The following is a 21027-nucleotide window of genomic DNA, read 5'->3' as shown; positions in this document are numbered from 1 at the left end:
CAGCTTGGCAACATGGAGGGGCAGGTTGCAAATACTAGCAGTCTTACTACTTTGATTGAACGGGGCTTACTTGCTTTGGGAGTGGGAAGTCATGCCTGTGCCCAGCAACTTCGTCAGTGGAAATGACAATTTTGGCCACAGAGGAATAGGTAGGGCCAACACCTCTGTTAGTCTGAACTTGTGGTCATGGTACCGGTAAGTATGTTCTTGGCTGAGGCTGTGCACATGTGCCGCTCAGACCAGGGTGGGCCCAAATCATCTGCAGACTCCTGATTAGCTTTTCAGACTGTGTGCATGAATAGAAAATATGCAGAAAGGCCCTATGAAATGTAAAAGTTTGGGCGGGCTTTAAAATGGTCTGAATTTTGAATGCATTTTTGTGCTGACAGATTGGCAGAGAAAGGAAGCCTGACTGACTTGAGGTGTTTGAGCACAACTTCTGTCCTGTCATTGGCTGATTGCTATGCTACAAAGATGCAGGTGCAATCCCTAAAAAGCCAGGCTTAAAAATTAAAAAGAAAATTTTAACAACACAACTGAGCAGATCCATCAGGAGTTATACAACATGGGAAGATAGTTTTCCAATTTAGCCTTGCAAGTTACTAAATAAAGATGGAAACAACAACCTTCATAGGGAAAATCAGAGCCAGAGTATATTGCAGAGTACCTGCAATATATTATCTGAATGTCCATTTTCAACTAAATTTGAGACATTAAAAAAATTATAGGGAAGTATTACCTCATCCTCAAGAAAAGAAGCAGTCAAGAGAAACTATCTCTGATCCAGCCGTTGATTCACTTAGCAGACAAAGGCTTCAAAGCAGCAATTATGTTCAAAGAACTGAAGAACTAAAGGAAAGCATGAAGATGAATCAACAAACAGACACTCTCCAAAAAACAATAGAAATAACAAAAAGAGGAAAACTGAAATTCTAGAAAAGTACAATAACTGACTTGAAAAGTTCAAAGCTAAGGCTGGCCACAGGGGCATGCTTGTAATTCCAGCTTTTTGGGAGGCTGAGGTGGATGGATCACCTGAGGTTAGGAGTTGGAGACCAGCCTAGCCAACATGGCGAAACCCCGTCTCTACTAAAAATACAAAAATTAGCTGGGCCTGTAATCCCAGCTACTCAGGAGGCTGAGGCAAGAGAATCGCTTGAACCTAGGAGGTAGGGGCTGCAGTGAGCCAAAATCACGTCACTGCACTCCAGCCTGGATGTCAGAGCAAGGTCTCGTCTCACAACGTAAACAAAGGCCAGCTGTGGTGACTCACGCCTGTAATTCCAGCACTTTGGGAGGCCAAGGTGGGCAGATCACCTGAGGTCGGGAGTTTGAGACCAGTCTGACCAACATGGAGAAACCCCATCTTTACTAAAAATACAAAATACTTAGTAGTTTATGCCTGTAATCCTAGCTACTTGGGAGGCTGAGGCAGTAGAATCACTTGAACCCAAGAGGCAGAGGTTGCAGTGAGCGCCAAGATTGTGCCATTGCACTCCAGACTGGGCAACAAAAGCAAAACTCTATCTCAAAAAAAAACAAAAAACAAACAAAAAAAAAAACCCATAAAGTTCAATAACTAAAGTGAAAAATGTACCATAGGGTCTGAATAGCAGATTCAAGATAGTAGAAGACAGAGTCAGTGAAGCTGAAGATCAATCAATAGAAATTATTCAATCTGAAGAACATAGAACATAAAGATTGAAAAGAAATAACAAAGTTTCAGAGACTTGTGGAACATGACCAAGTTCACCAATACGCATATCATGGGAGTCTTAGGCGGAGGATCATGAGAGAAAGGCACAGAAAAAATATTTGAAGAATGAAAGCCAAATACCACATTTGGTCAAAAGCAATAGTCCACACAGTCTAAAGCTCAGCGCACCTCAAGTAGGGTAAATACAGAGAGATCTACACCCAGACATATAAACTACAAAAGCTGAACACAGGGATAAAACCTTGGAAGCAGTAAGAGAAAAGCAACTCATCATGGATAGGGGGGCATGGATACTAATAACAGCAGACTTGAAAATAATTGAAAATAATGGAGGCCAGAGGCAGTGGAATATTCAAAATGTTGCAAGAAAAAAAAGTCAGCCCAAAATTCTATATTCAGCAAAACTATCCTTTAAAAATGAAGGTGAAATAATGACCCTTTCAAATAAAGACTCAGAGAATTTATTGCTAGTAGACCTACCTTAGAAGAAATACTAAAGGAAGATGTTCAGGATGAAATGAAATGACAAAAGGTGGTAACTTTAATATATGGAAAGAAATAAAGAGCATAGTATACGAGTAGGTTAATTAAAAAGACCATGTGAATCTATTTTTCTTCTTTTCTCTCAAGTGTAAAAGATATAAGATTGTATAAAGTAATAACTATTGAGCTTATAACATATAAGATTATATTGTGTGTGACAGTAATAGCATAGAAGAGGAAAAAGAAAATTGAGCTATATTTGTGTAAAGTTTCTGTATTCTGCCATTAGAAGTTGATTATGATAAATTTAATTTGGAGATTTTAATCCCTCCAACAACCACATAGAATATTACTTTTGCATGGATACAGTGGCTTACCCCTGTAATCCCAGCACTGTGGAAGGTTTGAGGCCAAGAGTCTGAGACCAGACTGAGTAACATAGCAAGACCCTGTTTCTAAAAAAATAAAAATTAGCTGAGTGTGGTAGTGCATGTTTGTAGTACCAGCTACTTGGGAGGCTGAGGCAAAGAATCCCTTGAGCTAGGAGTTGAAGTTTACAGTGAGCTGTGATCACAGGACTGTTCTCCAGCCTGGGTGAGAGTGAGACATTATCTGTAATAATAAAAGGAAAAAAAAAGAAATGTTTTAATTACTATTATGTAGTAATAATTAATTTTTTCAATTAGCTTTCTCAGGTTGAAAAGAAAATTACTTTTAAAAAAATAGTAAAAGGTGTTGTGACTCAGCACCTGTAATTCCAGCACTTTGGGAAGCTGAGGCAGGATGATCACTTGAGCCTAGAAGTTCGAGATCAGACCTAGCAACATAGCAAGACCTCATCTCTACCAAATAAATAAATATAAATATAAATAAATAAATAATATATAATTTATATATATATATATATATATATATATATATATATATATATATATGTATGTATGTATGTATATGTAAAAGCTGGGTGTAGGGATACATACCTGTGGTCCTGGCAACTTGGGAGACTGAGCTGGGATGGTTGCTTCAGCCCAGAAGGTGAAGGTGATTGTGCCATTTCACTCTAGCCTGGGCAATAGAGTGAGATCCTGTCTCAAACAAAAATATTTTTTAAAAATAGTAGGGGGCATTTAAACACCAAAATTTATTTACTCAATGTGAAAGAAGGTATTAAAGTTGGGACAGAGAAATAAAAGAGAAAGGAAGATTTTTACTTTTTTTTTTTTTTTTTTTTTTGAGACAGGGGTTATCACTGTGTTGCCCAGTCTGGAGTACTGTGGTGTGATTGTGGCTCACTTTAGTCTCAACCTCTTGGGCATAAATGATCCTTCCACCTCAGCCTTCCATGTAGCTAGGACTATAGGTGTGTACCACCATGCCTGGCTAATTTTTAAAAGTTTTTGTAGAGGTGGAATTTTGCTATGTTACCCAGTCTGTTCTTAGATGCCCGCCCTCCAGAGATCCTCCTGCCTTGGCCTTCCAAAGTAGTGAGATTACAGACATAAGCTACTGTGCCCAGCTGGAATCATTTATTTTTGTTTTATCATTTCTTCTTTATTGGCTAGAATATTTTTATATAAAGATGCTTCCAGGGCCAGGCATGGTGGCTCATGCCTGTAATCCCAGTACTTTGGGAGGCCAGGGAGAGTGGATTAACTGAGGTCAGGAGTTCAAGACCAGCCTGGCCAACATGGTGAAACCCTGTCTCTACTGAAAATATAAAAATAGCTGGGCATGGTGGCAGGCATCTGTAATCCCAGTTACTTGGGAGGCTGAGGCTGGAGAGTCACTTGAACCCGGGAGGTGGAGGCTGCAGTGAGCCAAGATCCCGCCACTGCACTCTAGCCTGGGTGACAGAGAGAGACTCTGTCTCCAAAAAAAAAAAAAAGAAAGAAAAGAAAAAGAAAAAGGAAAAGAAAAAAGAAAATAAGTAAGTAAGTAAATAAAGTTGCTTTCCCCGTCAAACATCTGGTTACCCTGGTATAGTAAATATAGGAAAGGCAGATTGCAGTTTGATTTTTCTACCTTTTATTTACTGGTTTTCAAAGTAATAATAAATTGATTGTCTTAGCATCCTCCTTTTTTGACCAGTTAGGGTTTTTGTTTTTTGGGGGTTTTTTGGGAGATGGAGTCTTGCTCGGTAGCCCAGGCTAGAGTACACTGGCGTGATCTTGGCTCACTGTAACCTCTTCCTCCTAGATTCAAGGGATTCTCCTGCCTCAGCCTCCAGAGTAGCTGGGATTATAGGCATGCATCACCACACCTGGCTACTTTAAAACATTTTTTTTTTTTTTTTTTGAGACGGAGTTTCGCTCTTGTTACCCAGGCTGGAGTGCAATGGCGCGATCTCGGCTCACCGCAACCTCCGCCTCCTGGGTTCAGGCAATTCTCCTGCCTCAGCCTCCTGAGTAGCTGGGATTACAGGCACGCGCCACGATGCCCAGCTAATTTTTTGTAATTTTAGTAGAGACGGGGTTTCACCATGTTGACCAGGATGGTCTCAATCTCTTGACCTCGTGATCCGCGGAGACAGGGTTTCACCGTGTTAGCCAGGATGGTCTCGAACTCCTGACCTTGTGATCTGCCCGCCTCGGCCTCCCAAAGTGCTGGGATTACAGGTGTGAGCCACTGCACCAGGCAGGATTTTGTTTATTTTTAAATATCATTTTGAACTCATGGATTTAATTATATTTGACCTGTTAAGTCCACTGCAGTTATTATTCTTTTTGATTCTCATCTTGTTTCATTTGTCTTCAGGTTGAGTCTTGAGTCCTTTTGATGTGATCCTTGACATAATTTTTCATACTCTTTAAAATGATTAATTTGAAGCCTTATTTTAATTGGAATACATTACAGCTAGAAAGTGATTTTCTTCTGTAAGCAGTGCTGGGTTAATTACTGTTGAATGTTGAAGTGTGATTGAATGTGAACTATGTTGGGCCTTTTTTTCTTCATAGGTATGGGAGGTATTGCCAGCATGCCACCGCTTACAGCTGTTGCTCCAGTGCCAATGGGATCCATTCCAGTTGTTGGAATGTCTCCACCCCTAGTATCTTCTGTTCCTACAGCAGCTGTGCCCCCTCTGGCTAACGGGGCTCCCCCTGTTATACAACCTCTGCCTGCATTTGCTCATCCTGGTATGTGACCTGCTGAAACCATTGGCTGAATTTTTACTACTTGTATTTTACTGTTCATTATTAAAATCTTTTCTCTTCATTTTCTGGTTATATTTAAATGATACTTTAGTCCAGAGGAAAATGTCTTTATTTTTTTCACTTAATTTCACATTTTTTTCACTGTTTTAAATGGGATATGTTAGTGTGGAGAGAGTTGAAGAGAATTACAGATTTCTGGGTACCACTGTGGACAAAGGTGAGCTCAGCAGTGAAAGCCACAAATGTAATTTCCTTTCAAGGGCTGAGAAGAGCAATTGAAGTTGAACTGTATTTGAAAATATTTTCTATTTTTATGTATCAGTTGCTACTTTTCTTTGTCCACTATGAATTGCTAATAAGCAAGCCAATCCCCTAGGAATAGAGTTATGTTGGGGGTGGTGGGAAAGAATAAAAAAGAACACTTCCTTCATACTATTTCTTGGTATTACATGCTTGCTTAATTGAAGGAAAGGATTTAAGAGTTTCTGGTTTAATTAATTTCACTTTGAGACTTCATTTAGTCTTTTTTCCTTTAGTTAAAATAAAGCATAAAACTGTAGATGTAGATAGCCTTGGTCTAACATCTTAATTCATATCAATATGGAAAGTATTATTTTTAAAGTACTTTGACTACATCTAAGTAAATTCAGTATTGATGACATGGGTTTTAGCATCATACTTGAAACATTTCCATATTTCAGAATATATCTTTAAGTTATGGCCAAAGAAACTAAATGTACCCTCTTTTTAAATTTTTCTTGCCACTTGTAGTTCATCTTGCATTTATGACCATGACAGTAGACATCATGGTAGCCCAGAAAGTATATGCAGTTGCTTTTCCAGGGTATCAGCAAATCCACACTCTTGAGCCTTCTATTCTTTTGTGGTTAATGGCAAATGTTGCAAGCCATTTGCCATCAGGCAAGGGTGGGGGAATGTGGCTAAGGCATAGACTGTTTTTTTTCTGATACACAACTAACCAACCCCAGTGAGAATCAGACACAAAAGCTGACCTTCCCTACCATCACATATTATCTGGCCAAGACTACATGTGACTTCTCGGCTCTTACATTAGTTCCTCTGAGGAACTAATACTTCAGCTCCTTCACTGCAGTTAAGAAAATGCCACTTTATATATTTAAGCTGTTACCTCTTTAACTATTGGAACAGGTCCTATAAAATGTGATGCTAAATGTTTAATAAAGAATAAAATTTTATGGAAACCAGTGTTACTAGTAGTAAGGTGATTTTTCAGTAGAACAAGTAAAATCTGGAAACCTTTTTGGCAGGATGACAGAGATTATGGAGGGAAAAGCTCATTTTCAGTCTCGACTGGCAAGAAAAGGGGAGTTATTTCTGCTTCAGATTTGTTGACTGTGCATTTTAATTTTTGTAAATTGGGGACAATTTCTTATCTTTGTAGAGTTAAAATTATTCAACATTTATTTTTACAGCAGCCACATTGCCAAAGAGTTCTTCCTTTAGTAGATCTGGTCCAGGGTCACAACTAAACACTAAGTTACAAAAGGCACAGTCATTTGACGTGGCCAGGTAAGTTTGCCTGTTTTTAAATGGGAGGTTTGGTTAAATCCATTACCTGATTAAATAATAAATTTGACCAAGAATCATCTATATTCTTTGTGTTGTTGTTATCTTCTTTTTTGCAGGCTTTTGTAGAGTGCTAGTAATAATTTTCTTAATTTCTGGATAGTGTCACTAGCTTTTATCATTAATTTATTGCAGAGATGAGAGAAATCAAGGACATAACATTTCCTTAAAGGCTTTATGTATTTTTTTTTAAAAGAGTATAGCAAATGGATAGTAATAAAATGTTTAAAAACAGTAAAATTTAAAAATCTGGGTGTAAGAGAAGAAAAGCAAATGAACTACTTTATATATTTATGATTTACAAGTTTATGTGTAAAATTTTTATATGAAGATTGGAGTCATAGTTGGCCATATTTTTAATTCTTTATCAGATAATCCTATGGAGTTTATATGGGTAATTAGTAAAATCCTATTAAAGACCATTTATTATGAAATAAATTATCCAGATAGTAGACAATTCACATTAATCAAATGCGTGGCTCAATTTTATTAAAATTGACATGATCTTATTGCTTATGTTTTGGCCAACCTTTGTTTCGATGGTTACCTTTCATATTTTTATTTTATTTTACTCATATTTTTTGGCCTTGTATACTGCTATACTAAAATGAGAAATTAAAATCTCTTTTAAGCTGTCTCAAAACTTTTAGGCCGGGCATGTTGGCTCACGCTTATAATGCCAGCACTTTGAGAGGCCACGGAAGGAGGATAGCTGGAGCCCATGAGTTTGAGATCTGCCTGGGCAGCATAGGGAGACCTTGTCTATACAAAAATTTAAAAATGAATCGGCCAGGCGCCGTGGCTCACGCCTGTAATCCCAGTACTTTGGGAGGCCGAGGCAGGCGGATCACGAGGTTAAGAGATGAAGACCATCCTGGCCAACATGGTGAAATCCCATCTCTACTGAAAAATACAAAAATTAGCTGGATGTGGTGGCGTGCGCCTGTAGTCCCAGCTACTCGGGAGGCTGAGGCAGGAGAATTGCTTGAACCCGGGAGGCAGAGGTTGCGGTAAGCCGAGATCACGCCACTGCACTCCAGCCTGGCGCCTGGCGAGGCTCTGTCTCAAAAAAAAAAAAAAAATTTTTTTTTTTTAATTGAGACGGAGTTTTGCTCTTGTTACCCAGGCTGGAGTGCAATGACGCGATCTCGGCTCACCGCAACCTCTGCCTCCCGGGTTCAGGCAATTCTCCTGCCTCAGCCTCCTGAGTAGCTGGGATTACAGGCACGCGCCACCATGCCCAGCTGATTTTTTCTATTTTTAGTAGAGACGGGGTTTCACCATGTTGACCAGGATGGTCTCGATCTCTTGACCTCATGATCCAACCGTCTTGGCCTCCCAAAGTGCTGGGATTACAGTCTTGAGCCACTGCGCTCGGCCAAAAAAATTTTTTTTTCAATGAGATGGGAGGATGGCTAAAGCCAGGGTGATCAAGGGTGCAGTAAGCTGTGATCAGGCCACTGTACTCTTGCTTGAGTGACTGAGCAAGATCCTGACCCTGCCTTTAAAAAAAAGTTTTTGGAATTTATCTTTTCTTGCATCAGTCCTCTCATTAGAAACTAAGTGAATCAAGTCATTTCCCCATTTTCCCTTTTTTCTTTGAGAGATGGAGTCTTGCTCTGTCACCCAGGCTGGAATGCAGTGGCATGATCTCGGCTCACTGCAACCTCTGCCTCCTGGGTTCCAGCAGTTCTCCTGCCTCAGCCTCCTGAGTAGCTGGGATTACAGGTGCCCGCCACCACATCTGGTTCATTTTTGTATTTTTACTAGAGATGGGGTTTCACCATGTTGGTCAGGCCGGTCTTGAACTCCTGACCTTGGCCCACCCTTAGCCTGTCAAAGTGCTGGGATTACAGGTGTGAGCCACCATGCCTGGACCATTTTCCCACTTTCAAGAGAAGAGCATGTTGAATATAATTTAGTGATGAATTTATTAGCTTTTAAAAATGATTTAAAGAAAATCCATAAACTGAAAAGCACTGTGCCAAAAGCTTTATATACATTAACTCATTCTTCCCCATGAGATGATTCTGTTACTCTCTGTTATAGATGAGGGACAAGCTCAGAAACATTATGTAACTCATCCAACAGAACATAACTCATAAATGACAGAGCTGAGTCAAACTGAGTTATGTCTGATTTTAAGGCATATATTCTTAACTATGCAAGTTTTCTTTAAAAATCTTAATTTAGGGCCGGGCGCGGTGGCTCAAGCCTGTAATCCCAGCACTTTGGGAGGCCAAGGCGGGTGGATCACGAGGTCAAGAGATCGAGACCATCCTGGTCAACAAGGTGAAACCCTGTCTCTACTAAAAATACAAAAAATTAGCTGGGCATGGGGATGTGTGCCTGTAATCCCAGCTACTCAGGAGGCTGAGGCAGGAGAATTGCCTGAACCCAGGAGGTGGAGGTTGTGGTGAGCCGAGATCGTGCCATTGCACTCCAGCCTGGGTAACAAGAGCGAAACTCCGTCTCCAAAAAAAAAAAAAAAAAAATCTTAATTTAATTGTAGGATACAGGTATTTATTTGTGTTCCGTTTAATTGAGGTTTTACTCTTAAGATGCTTGAATATGTATTGGACATCTACTTTCCCAGCATATTATTAATCCTGTTCAGCCCCACAACGACCTGTGCAGTAGATAATGTCTCAAAATCATACTTGAGGAAGCGTACCCAGAGAAGCTCTAGTCCTCACCCATAGTTTACAGCTTAGTGCATGGTTGACCTGATATTTAAACCTGTATCATCTTACACTAAGTTCCTTTTTTTAAAAAAAATGTCTCCCATACCATGCTGTAGTTTTGAGTTTACTATGACTTTGCAGAAGAGATTTTGAAATCTTGGCTTATTGATTTGTGAAATTAGAATGAATACACAGTCAGTATTAGGCACGTTAGTGCTATTAAAAAAACTTTTTTTTATGTTAATAGTCACCTTTTTAATAACATATTTCTGGCCAATTTTTGCAATGCAATATTGAACTTTTGGGTACATCGTAATGAGTTTTTAGTCTATTTAAATTCTCAGGAATTTGGCAGAAAACTCTGATGTGATAAGTGTAATCTGGAACAACTTCTGTGTGTAACACCCAACATTCCTGGCATGTAGGAGCTAGATAGTTAGCTTCTTGACAAATAGGCAGGAGTTGGAATCAGCAAAAATACTAGTTAGTTTAACATGAGAGAGTTGGTGCAGAAGTACCCACAGCAGAATAAATCATGGTAAGTGTTTTTTTATTAAGAAATTCATAAAAATGGGCCGGGCGTGGTGGCTCAAGCCTGTAATCCCAGCACTTTGGGAGGCCGAGGCGGGTGGATCACGAGGTCGAGAGATCGAGACCATCCTGGTCAACATGGTGAAACCCCGTCTCTACTAAAAATACAAAAAATGAGCTGGGCATGGTGGCACATGCCTGTAATCCCAGCTACTCAGGAGGCTGAGGCAGGAGAATTGCCTGAACCCAGGAGGCGGAGGTTGCGGTGAGCCGAGATCGCGCCATTGCACTCCAGCCTGGGTAACAAGAGCGAAACTCCGTCTCAAAAAAAAAAAAAAAAAAAGAAATTCATAAAAATGGAAAAAAGGTGAATTTATATAAGTACTTGTTTGGGAGTTATTTCCTATTCTTGAACTATATATAATAGGTATAAGTGCCTAGATAACACAGCTAAGTAAGATTTTGCTTTTACATGTTTGAAATAGATATTTTTGTTGAAATGAATGGAAATTGCAAACGGAGCATTAGTTGTAATTTGTCCTGGAAGGGAAATGCCATTTTTACTGTCAGCTCAGTCATTGTGTTTAATTTAGACATTGGAGGCTTAACAAGCTATTGGTACCAACGTGATATTTGTGTGGACATTGGCATCTGAGGAACTAATCACTAAGGGAGTGTAGACCCAGACTAACTAGTGGCAGATGTGTCCTTAGGCCAGGTCAGGATTGTGGCACATTGGCAAGGAGAGATTAGTACTGGATCGTAGTCTAGAAAGTGAAGCTCTGTCCATTACCACTCTGCTTATGTGTCGTGACCCTGGAAATGTTCTGCCCTGTCTCTGGGAAACTGTCCAGTGGGTCAGAATTTAAACTTATCAGAATGGAGTAATTTCACTTCATTAAGAAATGGGTCCTATATATTCATGTATAGAAAGTTCAACAGTTTTAGAGAATTAGTACCTTTAAGGACAGTTACTGGTTTACTTTTAGCATTGCTTTTTTTTTTTTTTTTTAAGACAGAGTTTCACTGTTGTTACCCAGGCTGGAGTGCAATGGCACGATCTCAGCTCACTGCAACCTCCTTCTCCTGGGTTCAAGCAATTCTCCTGCCTCAGCCTCCCGAGTAGCTGGGACTGCAGGCATGTGCCACCATGCCCAGCTAATTTTTGTATTTTTAGTAGAGACGGGGTTTCACCATGTTGACCAGGATGGTCTCGATCTCTTGACCTCGTGATCCACCCGTCTCGGCCTCCCAAAGTGCTGGGATTACAGGTGTAAGCCACCGCGCCCGGCTAGCATTGCTTTTTAACCAAAAAAGACGTATTTTAGAAATTAGAATAGCCTGGATATGATTATATTGCCTCAGTTACAAGAGGTTTTTCATACTTTTATAGAATCTTTAAATTATTAAATTATATATACAACTTGAAACAGCTGCTTGGTCTATTGTGTTTATCCATGATTCTGGAAAAATAATTACCTATTTTGAGAGAAATATTTGTGACCTTAAAAATGGGAAATACAGCAAAAAAAAAAAAAGTCAGAAATAATGATAATAAAATGAATAAAATGTTAAAGTTAGATATGGTTATCTAGATAAGTTCTTAGTTTACTGTCTTTAGGAAACTTTATGAGACTACTCCTTATGGATAATCCTCTTTCTCTCCTTTTTCTTTTCCCCACAGTGTCCCTCCAGTGGCAGAATGGGCTGTTCCTCAGTCATCAAGACTGAAATACAGGCAGTTATTCAATAGTCATGACAAAACTATGAGTGGACACTTAACAGGTATTTACAAATAAAAATTTGTGAAATATGATCTTTGTTTTCAGTGCAAACTATTTCTAGATATTGGGTCATGGGTATTTTTCAAATGTTTATGTGCTTATTTCTTAGCAGTGTTTTCATTGTCTGTTATCTCGTGTCCTTAGCCACTGATAGCTCCTTACATAGTTATATCATTTTCTCATGCCCCATTGCTTCGTGGTAAAATGGAACATAGACCAGGAATCCTCCTGTACACTGAAAGCTACTGATATGCAAATCAGGGCACTAGCAAAGAAACACTTCTTTGAACAAAAGCCAGCTTCAACTTCTGAAGTCCAGCATTGAACCTGACAAACTTGAAGCTGTGTGTTCACCAGGTCAGAGTTGGAGGCAGCAGGCAGGGTAAAAGCAGGGAGTTGGGAACATGGCTCTGTCCCTGCCTAGCTAGGACTCACCACTTTGGATATTTGTTTATCTAGTAACTAGTAATATAAAAGGCCAGAATTAACTTAGACAATCTCAGTGGATTTTTTTAAAAGAAGAATGATTGTGTTATCTACATTGGAAGGGTAGACAGGCATTTTAGCATACTGTTCAAAATTTTTCTCATGAAGGATTAAATACTTGCTAGAAAGTTATAAAGAAGGCTGAGCATGGTGGCTTATGCCTGTAATCCCAGCACTTTGGGAGGCCAAGGTGGATGGAAAACCTGAGGTCAGGAGTTTGAGACCAGCCCGGCCAACATGGTGAAACCTCATCTCTACAAAAAATACAAAAATTAGCTGGATGTAGTGACAGGCACCTGTAATTCCAGTTACTTGGGAGGCTGAGGCAGGAGAATCGCTTGAACCTGAGAGGTGGAGGTGGCGGTGAGCCGAGATCACGCACTCCAGCCTGGGCAACAGAGTGAGATTCCATCTTAAACACACAAAAAGAAAGTTATAAAGAAAAGCATAACTTTAATAAAAGAAAATAGAAACTTCTGATATGAATATTAAATGTTAAAGGATAAAACTAACTGCCATCTAACAAATATGAAAGGAAGGGAAAAAAATAGGTTTCCTGGATGGTGGGTAGGGTGAGGAGAGGATTATAATCCAAAACACTTTTAAGAACTGATTCGTACTATTTTTTTCTTGCTAAATCTTAAAATTGCAATTTTTATTTCCAAAAGAAAAATTGTATCTTATATCTTAAAATGCCAGAGTTGGATGAGATTTTGAAGGTTTCTAATCTAATCTTGAACCCTGGCCTCTTTAAGGATCTCAGCAGTCACCTCAAGTAAGCATGTATTCATGTTTGAATGGGTGAATAGTAAATACACAGAGATTCTTGATGTTTCATACTTCCTCATAAAACAGTAGCTGGCACTGTTATACATGGTATGAAAAACCAGCCTAGCTAATGCAGAAACTGTATTTTTTTTTTTTAAGATGGATTTTCACTCTTGTTGCCCAGGCTGGAGTGCAATGGCAAAATCTTAGCTCACTGCAGCCTCCACCTCCCATGTTCAAATGAGTGTCCTGCCCCAGCCTCCCAAGTAACTGGGATTACAGGCATGCACCACCATGCCTGGCTGATTTTGTGTTTTTTCTTTTTTCTTTTTTTTTTTTTTTTTGAGACGGAGTTTTGCTCTTGTTACCCAGGCTGGAGTGCAATGGCATGATCACGGCTCACCGCAACCTCCACCTCCTGGGTTCAGGCAATTCTCCTGCCTCAGCCTCCTGAGTAGCTGGGATTACAGTCATGCGCCACCATGCCCAGCTACTTTTTGTATTTTTAGTAGAGACAGGGTTTCACCATGTTGACCAGGATGGTCTCGATCTCTTGACCTCGTGATCCACCCGCCTCGGCCTCCCAAAGTGCTGGGATTACAGGCGTGAGCCACCACGCCTGGCTGATTTTGTTTTTAGTAGAGACAGGGTTTCACCATGTTGGTCACGCTGGTCTCAAACTCCTAACCTCAGGTGATCCACCCACCTCAGTCTCCAAAAGTGCTGGGATTACAGGTGTGAGCCATTGTGCCTGGCCCACTACAGGTATATTTAATAGTATATTTTTAAGTACTGTTTTACATGGTTTGTTTGACAAACCAGTGTTCCATACAAACCCAGAACATCGCCAATGAATCTGAAAATATTTCTTGAAAATGTTGATGTTTGCTGTGAGTTGATTAAAATAGTATTCAATTGAGACATTGATTGAGAAATTTTCTCTTTCTTGGTAGGATGTGTGTTTTATGAATGAAATGCAGTATCTCCATTCCAAATATAATGACCCAGGCACTTGAACATTTAGAACTTTTAAATATCTGAGGCAGAAAGTAAAATTTGAAATATACTGGAAAGAAAGCAGATTTTGATATTGTTTAACATCTGATACTTATTGCTACTTTGATCCAGCAAGAATTTAAGGTGGGAACTTTACTTTTGAACCAGACCTTTGTATAGTCATGTCAAGTAGAATAATTTATTATAGTGAATTGTAAAATGGGAATAAACAAAGGAAATTTAATTCATTTTCCCTTTATGTACTTAGGAATCAGTGTAAAGTATGTTTTACACTAAATTAGACTGTTGATGGAAACAGCTGATTTGTTGAGGTGGATAGAATATAAAGGTCGGCCAGGCACAGTGGCTCAAACCTGTAATCCCAGCACTTTGGGAGGCCGAGGCGGGTGGATCACGAGGTCAAGAGATCGAGACCATCCTGGTCAACATGGTGAAACCCCGTCTCTACTAAAAATACAAAACATTAGCTGGGCATGGTGGCGCATGCCTGTAATCCCAGCTACTCAGGAGGCTGAGGCAGGAGAATTGCCTGAACCCAGGAGGCAGAGGTTGCGGTGAGCCGAGATCGCGCCATTGCACTCCAGCCTGCGTAACAAGAGCGAAACTCTGTCTCAAAAAAATAAAAATAAAAATAAAAATAAAAAATAAAGGTCATTGTCTTGATCACAGTTATACAGATAATTTTTTGAAGTCGGAATCCCCGAAGCAGTTCGTTCAGCAGAAGAAGCAGCAAAATAGCAAGAAAGTTGAGAAAAGGTTTCAGTGTATAATGTGGCCCAAGTGAAATACATAATTTATATTTGTAATCTCTTGTTTGTCATCCTTCTTACTTTTTGTGTGTGTGTGTTTTTGTTTTTAAGAACTAAAAAGCACTTCTTTTTTTCTTTTTTTGTGACAGAGACTTGCTTTGTCACCCAGACTGGAGTGTTATGGTGTGATAGTAGCCCACTGCAGCCTTGAACTCCTGGGCTCAAGCAATCCACTCACCTTAGCCTCCTGAGTAGCAGGGACTACAGACATGCATGCACCACCACAGCCGGCTAATTTAAAAAAAAGAGAGGTGGGATCTTGCTATGTTGTCCAGGCTGGTTTTGAACTCCTAACCTCAAGGAGTCCTACCACCTTGGCCTCCCAAAGTGCTGGGATTGTTACAGGTGCTGAGGCTGGAGTGCAGTGGCATGATCACGGTTCACTGCTGCCTTGACTTCCCAAGGCTTGGGGGATCCTCCCACTTCAGCCTCCCAAGTAGCTGAGATGATAGGCATGTGCCAGCATGCCTAGTTAATTTTTTGTGGAAATGGGGTTTTGTCATGTTGCCGAGGCTGATCTTGAACTCCTGAGCTCAACTAATCTGCCCACCTCTGCCTCCCGGAGTGGTGGGATTATAGGTGTGAGCCACTACACCTGGCCTTAGCAGTCGCACTATTTACCTCACTGACTATCTGGGTCGATTTGGCTAATGCATCCTGTTGGACATTCTGTTCTTCCTTTACAGTTTGATAGGTATACTGTTGCATGCCCTTTAAAGACCCAGCCTTATAAAATAGACAAGGCTCATTCTTTTTTTTTTTTTTTTTTTTTTTTGAGACGGAGTTTTGCTCTTGTTACCCAGGCTGGAGTGCAATGGTGCCATCTTGGCTCACCGCAACCTCCGTCTCCTGGGTTCAGGCAATTCTCCTGCCTCAGCCTCCTGAGTAGCTGGGATTACAGGCACACGCCACCATGCCCAGCTAATGTTTTGTATTTTTAGTAGAGACGGGGTTTCACCATGTTGACCAGAATGGTCTCGCTCTCTTAACCTCGTGATCCACCTGCCTCGGCCTCCCAAAGTGCTGGGATTACAGGCGTGAGCCACCGCGCCTGGCCCATTCTTTAATTAAGGTTATGTAAGAAGCTCTAGAACTTTGGTAGTCCTGTTAATGCTACCCCCTCTTCTCAAAGGTTATTTTATTGTTGCATTCTGAAACAATAAATATGCTATTTGGTAATTAATTTATTAATCAGAAGAGCTAAGGTCTTAGTCATTGTTTCAAAGAAAGCTCATTTCATGTTGTCACTCTCTCCTTTCCAGCCATACTTCCCTGCCCAAACATGGATGCCAGAATTGGAGTTTGTGTTCTTGGGATTTCTGGTTTTATTCTCATGTTTCCTTATAAGCCAGTATTCCAAAACCAATAGCCCTTTATGTACATAGGTTTCCATAGAAGTTCTGTGCACTCCAAGCTCAACTGTATGTTGCCCAGATGTACCAAGATGCTATCTTAGCTGTTGCTGATCTGTTTTTTATGTTTTGCAACATTGATTTAGTACTTATATAGACAAATATTAGAATTACAAGAGATAATTGTGATCTTTAGTGTGGGGATCAGCAAATGTTTTCTGTGAAGAACAGCACAATAAATATTTTAGGCTTGTAGGTCATATGTTCTCTGCTGCAACTATTCAGCTTTGCCATTGTAGCATGACAACAGCCTTAAATGAATAGGTATAGCTGTTTTAATAAAACTCTGTCTATGAAAACAAGGCAGTGGGCCAGATCTGGCCTAAGGGCTATAGTTTGCCAATCTCTGTTGTAGATTGTTTTCTTTATTTGATAGATGGAAGAACTTCATTTTAAAGAGCTAAAGTAGTTTTGTTAATGCCATTAGGGAGTCAGGACTAGAATCCAAGTCTCCTGATATCCAGGTGTATAGCTAGTTCTTCATATTTTTTGTTAGGCTTTTTATGTGGAATAGATAAAATATTAACTTTCTTTTATATTGTTCTGGAGTAAGGGCAGTTGTTACAAGTGTAAATTAAGTCATCCACTAAAGCAGGTGTCCCCAAACTACGGCCTGGGGGCTGCATGCGGCCCCCTGAGGCCATTTATCCAGCCTCCCCCCCCCCCCCACCCCCCGCTGCACTTCAGGAAGGAGCACCTCTTTCATTGGTGGTCAGTGAGAGGAGCACAGTATGTGGCAGCCCTCCAACGGTCTGAGGGACAGTGAACTGGCCCCCTGTGTAAAAAGTTTGGGGACGCCTGCACTAAAGCTTTGTTAATTCTACTTTGTTACCAACAGTCTAGCTACAATGTTACAGACTAAAGAAAGTCATTCCTGAACTTTGCTCATTCCATTATACCACAGTCTTTACAATGTTCATATTAATTCAGTAGATTGTTTTTTATTCTTAGATGCTCCCAATACACACATGCTCACATCCACACACACATCCAGCAGGAATGTGTTTATATTTTCACCAAAAGTTAGAATGCTCACTATTAATAGTATCCCTAATTGAAAACTACCTGAATGCTTGCCAACAGTAGACTGAACAGGCCAGGCATGGTGGGTCATACCTGTAGTCCCAGCACTTTGGGAGGCCAAGGTGGGTAGATCACTTGAGGTCAGGAGTTGGAGACCAGCCTGGCCAACATGGGGAAACCCCATCTCTGCTGAAAAAAAAAGAAATACAAAAATTAGCTGGGTATGGTGGTGCATGCCTGTAGTCCCAGCTACGCAGGAGACTGAGACAGGAGAATCACTTGAATCCAGGTGGTAGAGGTTGCAGTGAGCCAAGATGGCACCACTATACTCCAGAACTGGATAACAGAGCAAGACTCCATCTCAAACAAAAAAGAAAGAAAACAGAATGGACAATAAATTGGGATGTAATGACACAATGATATACTACATAGCAGTGAAGATTAATGTTCTACAACGATACACGAAAATATATTGAGCAAGATAAGCCAGGTGGAACAGCAGACAAACTATCCAGGTAGAAGTTAGGCTACCTTGGTGCTAGGTGATACTAAAAGAGATGCAAAGAGGGGTATCTGGGGTGTGATTATATTGTCTTTCATGACCTCCATAGTGTTTGAGTATTTTCAATTTGGAAAATTAATTCAGCTGTGTATATGTGCACATGTATATATCCACATGTATCTATTCATATGTGTGGTTTTCTGCCAGGATATTATATGTAAATAAAAATTATACTATTGTCAGTAATGTTACCTGCCATTGGAGCACCTTTCATTTGCTAACATGGTGCTAAGCCCACTGCCCCAATGGATCATAGACCTGCATATCTGAAATGAGCAAACTGGGTTCCAGACTACCTTCCCCAGTCACTCAGCAGTCTAGACTAAGCCAGGACTAGAGCCCACAGCTTGTTGGTTCCCTAACCTCTACTGCTGGCCATGCAAAATCACTCCACTTTTTTGTTTTTTGATGAGGTGACATTTGAAAAATGAAATAGCAGAAAGCAGAAGCATATACGTCAGAATCTTCCCAACAAAATTGCCACAGGTTCCATTCCTCTGTCCATCAGTCTTCCTAGGACCGCACCCTGAAAGGCAGTGCTGGAAAGGGACACATATTTATCTCTCCCTCCCTGACACTAGTTTATTTAAACAGAATCTCCTACTGTGCAAATGAGAGCTTATTTTGAGAGAAGAGTTGAAATTCCAGAAATTCTTTCTTTTTTTTTTTCTTGGCTAACATAGGAAATGTGTTTTTGTCGTTGTTGTTTTTAATTAAGATAGTGTATCACTCTTGCCCAGGATGGAGTGCAGTGACATCTCAGCTCACTGCAGCCTCTGCCTCTGGGGCACAAGTGATCCTCCTACCTCAGCCTCCTGGTTAGCTGCTACCACAGGCTCACACCAGCTAATTTTTTGTATTTTTGGTGGAGATGGGGTTTTGCCATCTGATCATGAACTCCTGAGCTCAAGTGATCTGCCTGCCTGAGCCTCCCAAAACCTGGCATTACAGGCGTAAGCAACCACACCCGGCTGGAAATGTATTCTAATCCTGGGTATCAGCCATTTGTGCAATCTTTTTTTTTTTTTTCCTCTCTCTCTCTCTTTAAGTCTGGTGAAACCATTTCCCAGAGAGCTCTCTGAGGTCTCTTCCTCCTCTATTCTGAATTTGCCTCAAGTTGAGCAGGACAGAGGCAGCAAATGGTAGCAGTGGCAAAAGATGTTAAAGAGAATAAGTTTCAACTTTGTAAATAAAGCCCAATACAAATAAAGATGATGATCTGGACCAGGTGTCCCCAAACTACGGCCTGGGGGCCGCATGCGGCCCCCTGAGGCCATTTATCCGGCCCCCCACCGCACTTCAGGAAGGGGCACCTCTTCATTGGTGGTCAGTGAGAGGAGCACAGTATGTGGCGGCCCTCCAACGGTCTGAGGGACAGTGAACTGGCCCCCTGTGTAAAAAGTTTGGGGATGCCTGATCTGGACAAAAGGTCAGGTTATATTTGGAAACTAAATCTTTCACAGTCATTCTTTATCAAACATCCATTTAACAAAAATGTATTGAGTGTGTGTCAGATGCGGTGCTCTGGGTTTCTCCCCTTTCTTTGGGGTTTAACTTCCATTTTACAAAGCCCTGTGGTAATAGCAAATGTTATTTAAAGCACTGTGATTGCATGAGGTCATGTAGTAGTCCGTATAGGCTGAAGAACCCTGGTCCTCCTGCACAGTGAGTATTTGCTGACTCATCTGTATGTCCTTTTCCTGGTTCCTGTTTAGGTCCCCAAGCAAGAACTATTCTTATGCAATCAAGTTTACCACAGGCTCAGCTGGCTTCAATATGGTAAGGAATGAAAAGTTCTTTGGTTTGGATAAAGTGGAAACCTACTCAGATTGGTGCGGCCTCATGGGTTTTTAGATTAATACCATTTTCTTGTGGGAATATATAGAATTTGCCTAATTTTCAATGGGTTGTAATGATTACCTCTTCATAATACCATTTCCCCCTCTCGATTTTGAAAAATATAAAAGCAGATTAATACAACAAATTCTGAAGAAGTGATAGTACAACTTAACAATTCTCAACTCATAACCAATCTTGCCTCTTCCTTCTTTCTTTGATAATCTTAAGCCAGATCTTCTGCAAATATATTAGCTTGTATCTTCCAAAGAGAAGGATTTTCTCTTTTTTTAATTTTTTATTTATATATGTATTTTTGAGATGGAGTCCCACTTTTTCACGCAGGCTGGAATACAGTGGCACCATCTCAGCTCACTGCAACCTCCACCTCCAAGGTTCAAGCTATGCCTCAGACTCCTTAGTATCTGGGATTACAGGCATGCACCACCACGCCTGACTAAATTTTGTATTTTTGGTAGAGACAGGGTTTCACCATATTGGCCAGGGTCATCTTGAACTCGTGACCTCTACCTGCCTCAGCCTCCCAAAGTGCTGGGATTACAGGTGTGAGCCACCATGCCCGACTAATTTTCTTTTTAGCATAGCCATAATACCAATAGCTCACCTAAATTATTTAGTAGTCATCATTAAGTTAATCAGGTAATGTTCAGATTTCTTAGGTTGCCTCAAAATGTTTTTATAGTTTATTTGTTCATATCAGGACTGAAATAAGCCTGTACTTTGCAATACTTGATTGTTCCATCTTTTATGTCTCCTTTAATCTATAAATTTCCCCTTGTTCTCCGTTTCTTTTCCCAAGTCCCCCATGCCACCCCCCCCCCCAAAAAAAAAAACCTCCATTAAAAACAAACCAGATCATTCGTCCTGTAGTTTCTTAATGGCTTAACTTTTGAAGATTACATTGCTGTGGGATTATCTGATTTGTTTCTGTATTTCCTGTAAATTTGTAATTAGATCTAGAGCAAAGTTTCTCAACCCCAGCACCGTTGACATTTTGGGCCCGATAAATCTTTGTTGTGGAAGGATGTCCTGTAGCATCTCCGGCCACAGCTCACTAGATGCTAGATGCCAGTAGCATGAGCTCTGCACCCAGCATGACAATCAGAAATGTCTCCGGACTTTGACAGATGTCCC

The 21027-nt window shown here is 40.5% G+C and overlaps 1 protein-coding gene across 13 annotated transcripts in view; it reads left to right on the top strand.

The window, feature by feature from the left end:
• Positions 1-21027, top strand: part of ITSN1 (intersectin 1) — a 248418-nt gene that overhangs the window by 91479 nt on the left and 135912 nt on the right. For 12 of the 13 annotated variants that reach the window (XM_074389318.1, XM_074389317.1, XM_074389319.1 and 9 more), the window contains 4 exons: positions 5155-5334; positions 6807-6903; positions 11860-11960; positions 19752-19815. In XM_074389318.1, the coding sequence (XP_074245419.1) occupies positions 5155-5334; positions 6807-6903; positions 11860-11960; positions 19752-19815 (442 nt within the window). Of the gene's footprint in view, positions 1-5154; positions 5335-6806; positions 6904-9417; positions 10183-11859; positions 11961-19751; positions 19816-21027 lie in introns of those variants that run through there. The other variant, XM_074389320.1, reaches the window with a different exon arrangement.

Source organism: Saimiri boliviensis, chromosome 18 (assembly GCF_048565385.1).
Source record: "Saimiri boliviensis isolate mSaiBol1 chromosome 18, mSaiBol1.pri, whole genome shotgun sequence".
Lineage (NCBI taxonomy): Eukaryota > Metazoa > Chordata > Mammalia > Primates > Cebidae > Saimiri > Saimiri boliviensis.
The sequence above is the reverse complement of the archived record's forward strand: the minus strand, read 5'-3'. Positions and strand labels throughout refer to the sequence as shown.